Here is a 4,461-nt window from a genome sequence, read left to right as displayed (position 1 = left end):
AAAAAGAAAAAGAAAAAAAAGGTAAAGGAAGTCGCGAGGGTTTATCGAGCGAGTTCGGAGGAACGCGAAGGCTTCAACTTGTCTGCACGCCATTAAAATGTCATAGCCGCGACCGAGCCTACACTTACACGTGATACTCCCCACACGTGTGTGATGTGACGTGGATCCGTACAAGGTGATTCATAAAGCGCCAATATCCATCGAACCAATCTGTAATTCATCGAAACGAATAAATGAATGCAATGTATCTTAGTTTTCGAGTGGATGGAAACGTTCGTTTTCTTTTTCCAAGTTGAACGATTCGGATATAAATTAAGTCACGATCTTTGAAAATATCGAGTACCTATCGAAATTAGATGTATGAATTATATATACGCTTTGGTAATCTGAACGTAAACGTAATTAATAGCAAAAAAAAATTATTAGAGTCATTAAGTGGTTCAAAGCAAGGGAAATCAAACGATGGAGTATTGGAACAATTCAAAGAAACTTGCACCCTTATTTAAACGAGATGAAAAACTGATTCGTCGATCGGATCGAAAGTTTTGAACGCATCGCGAGCAAGTGGCATTCTTTCATTCCCTTTAACCGCGAATAAACCGTTTTTATTTTGGATTGATAACGCAGTTATGAATCGTCCTGTACGGGAGCACACATTCCCATATGTCTCTCTACAAGTCCGAATATACCGGATATGTATTACATATGCCTTTTCAACGACTCGGCTACGGGGTTGATCGCGACGACGGGGAAGATTGAATAATTTCCACCGCTCGTTTAATAATTGATATCGACTACACGCGGTTTAGCCATCCTCGCGAGCCATCATCCTCGACGACGAGTCGGCCGCCACTCGGTGGAACGGCTGCTGGTCTAAAGATACACGAACTCAATTAGAGAAAATTCATATTCCGATCGGTGCTACCGATTCCTCCAATATACATATATATATATATATATATATATATATATATATATATATGTATCACGCCTTCTCTCTCGATTCCTTCGTTTCAAACCCCGCTTCCTTCGTATCCATCGCGAATTAATAACGATCCCGTTAATAATGATTTCCCTAAATCCGTACGTTTCCTATCCCACACGCGCGTTGACAATGTGGCTCGGGATTAAAATTATTAATAATAAAAGTGTAAAGGGTGGAGAAAGTTTTTTCTCTTTTCTTTTTTTTTTTTTTTTTTTTCTTTTGAATATTTTGAATATTTGAACAGCGGCACCGTTTGATGCGCGCGAAAGTAGATTTTTGAATTTTAACGTTCGAATATATCGGAACGAATGTTTGGACGATTATTTTACACGGGCGATCGGTGAGGCGTGTAATTCGCGCGAGCAAGTAGTTTGTTTCACGAGTGGAGAGACGGGGAAACGAAAAAGGTAGCGACGAGATAAGTCCGGATAAGCAAGCTGTTTTGCTCATTTTTAACTAATTAGAGGATATGTAATGAGGGAATTTTTATATTTACTTTTTACCGCGTCGGATAAAATTTTTTGCAATCGTTACGCGTTGGCCGCGTTTTTGAAACGGATTTTAAATTGTCGATTCGTGGGTAGGATTATCCCGGATAGAGATATAAATCGTCTGGGTGAAATGATCGATAAATCGAGGAACGAAAAAATAAAATTAGAAATAGAATTTAATTATTATGTAATAGGATTACGTTACATATCTATTTCTATTTCTATTTCTATTTATAAAGAAACATCGCAAAATAAACGCACCTGAATTTAAACGACGTACGATTGAAATCGATCGTTTTCACCATCGAAATGAAAACTATTCGATGAATGCAAGAGAGAGAGAGAGAGAGAGAGAGAGAGAAAAAAGAGGAAAAAAAAACGTACTCGATTACCTGTTGGAAATTTACTACAAACATCGCATCTGCCCAAGTGTTTGTGTTTGTAAATTAAAATATCGTACGTTGAAAACTGGATGAGAGAAAAAAAAGAAAAAGAAAAAAAGAAATCGAAAGAAATAGAACGTGGAGCTTAACCTCGACACGAAACCGCAAATAGTTATGAATTCTCGGATCGTGAATGCGCAATCTGCGGAATTAACGTTGAATCGATCCATATGCGCCTCTTCTCCTCCCCCTCCCCTCTCCCCCTCCCCCGCCGATGACGTGGGAATCGTCATTGCACGCATTGACATCTCCATTATCGAGCGAGCATTATCGCGAAACCGCAATTCGTCCCGAATCCCCGTCGATTTTTTCCCCCTCCTCCTTCGTTGTCTCGCGTCCAGATAATGGCACGAGCGAGTAAGAGTAATTGGAGAATAATAATAAACGGCGAATTGTTACGAAGTTGAGGAAGAAGAATCGAGGTCCGCGGGGAGGGAGGAGGGAGAAAGAGATACGGCAACTCGATACGGCTATTCGCTCGTCGTTTAAGCGGATGCCTGATGAACCACGATGTCGTTGATTACGAAATTCTAGCAATTCTCTGTATTGTTACGTTTATTACGAATAGACGAAATTGAATTAATTTCGAAGATAAGGAAATGGAATAAAAGTATTTGGAAGCCGTTTCAAGAAGAAATATATATAGATTTATATAGACGAATTATTCGAGGAAAAAGAGATTTGATCGAAAGATTTGGCGTCATTTTTAGATCGTTTCGCCGAAAATATTATCAACCGTGTGAGAATAGATAATGTTAATTAACGCGGAAAGAATCGAGTTTACCTTCGATCGCCGTGCACCGTAATTATTGGCTAAAAGTTTTCCGCGTCTCGATCGAAATCGAGGAAATTAATACGCGAAACGTATCAACATCGATATTTTAATTCAAATACGGCGTTCGATTGAATTTACGTGCAAGCTTTCGCGCAAATTGCTCGTTTCTCCGGATTATTAACGTCTCGCCACGATCGCGATGAAGAATCGTCGAAGTTGTTGGCATCGTTTAAAATTCGCATTAAAACGAAGCAAGCCGATAACCGTATCGAGATCGAAAGGAGGGAAGCGAAACTGACCGATTTCGAATACGTACTGGTTAATATTCGTGGCAGATGCTAAGTAGTAGACGACCAAATTAAAATCACTTTCTTTTCAGCGGGACATTTTTAACGTAATATAAATTCCACCCGATCTAAAAGAGCTCAAAAAAAAAAAATCCAAGATGAAGATTAGGAAAATTGGAAAAAAATCTGAAACGTCCTATCGAAGAATCCCCGAACGTGGACAACCGTTCCTTACCTGCCAGCCTGTCCTTGAGGTGCGGGTGTCCCTGGAGCGGATGCGCGGCCAAGTTGGCCAACAAGCTCGCCCTGTGAAGACCGGCCGCCGCAGCCTGCTGTTGACTGTGTTGAAGGGCTTGCAAACTCCAGGGTGGTATCAACGCCTGTGCCGGCAGGGCGCCGGTCGCCGCTCCATTAGCGCCGGGTGGCCGATGGGCAGGAACCCTTATCACGCCACCACCCGTGTATATCAGTCCTGACCCGGTTGGGAAAAGTCTGAACGGCGCCAGCAAGTCGGTGGCCGAGGCGCAGTGGAGCGACGAGGTGGTGGAGTTGGTCTGGGTTTCGGCCGTGCTTCCGGTGTCGTCGTCGTCCTTCTCCGACAACTTCTCCTCGATCTCGTGCCCCCACGACCTCCTGCCGTCGTCGAGCGTGGCGGACGAGCCGCCGTTGTTGTTCCCCTCCTCCCACGACCACTTCCTCTCCTTGTCCTCGCCGTCCGGGTCCTCGGACGAGGGGCTCTTGGGGTTCTGGGGCCGATTCTCGCCCAGCAATCGGCTTATGCTGAACGGGTGGCTGCGGGGCGACTCGTTTTGCAACGTCCTCGAGTTGGTTTGACTCGGGGGCGGGGAATCGGAGCACTCGGAGTGGTCCAAGCGGCGGTTGCCGTCGTTGGCGTAATTGCGGGGGCTGCAACTCGCCGAGTCGGAGTCGTCCACGTTTATCTCTTCCGTCGCGTCCACGTCGCTGTCGCCGTGAATCGACATGATCCCTCGAATCGAATCGAATCGAATCGAATCGAATCGTTACGCGGCGTCGTTTGATCCTTCGTTCCCGATCCTTCGTTCACCGGAAATTGCTCATCCTGCGCTCATCCGGCTAGCTTCTTTCAGCTCGGTCCCTAAGTATTCGATACGTACTCTTCGAGATCGATATCGATATCGATCGTTACGCTTGAATCGTACGCTGGAGGAAGGAAGATGTAGCACGTTCATCCAGAGATCCGATTCGCTCGACGGCCATGTTGCCCGTCAAACGTCGTAGATTTCTTTTGATATTCCTCTGCGAGAAACTCTACGGAATCACGATACCGTCGATTATTCTTAAACGTCACTCAGTTGGGGCACTGTTTCCATCCGTCGAACAGTTTCGCTCAACCATGCACAAGTTATCACCAGTTAACCAGATCAGTCAGACTACCACCACTTTTCCTTACTTTTCGTTTCACTTTTCGTTTCGGGACAGAAAACGATGAACGGAAATG

General features: G+C 44.4%; 1 protein-coding gene across 1 annotated transcript in view; it reads right to left on the bottom strand.

Annotated features, from left to right (window-relative positions):
- LOC122715883 (homeobox protein MSX-2) overlaps positions 1–4,012 on the bottom strand; it is a 33,933-nt gene extending 29,921 nt beyond the window's left edge. The window contains exon 1 of the mRNA XM_043938421.1: positions 3,217–4,012. Coding sequence (XP_043794356.1) covers positions 3,217–3,964 — 748 coding nt within the window. The 5' untranslated portion in view covers positions 3,965–4,012. The remainder of the gene's footprint in view (positions 1–3,216) is intronic.
- Positions 4,013–4,461: the final 449 nt, after the last annotated feature.

The sequence above is a fragment of the Apis laboriosa genome, unplaced genomic scaffold (genome assembly GCF_014066325.1).
Source record: "Apis laboriosa isolate Shangri-la unplaced genomic scaffold, ASM1406632v1 scaffold40_cov151, whole genome shotgun sequence".
Classification (NCBI taxonomy): domain Eukaryota; kingdom Metazoa; phylum Arthropoda; class Insecta; order Hymenoptera; family Apidae; genus Apis; species Apis laboriosa.
Note: the sequence above shows the minus strand (reverse complement) of the source record. Positions and strands in the feature narration are given on the sequence as shown.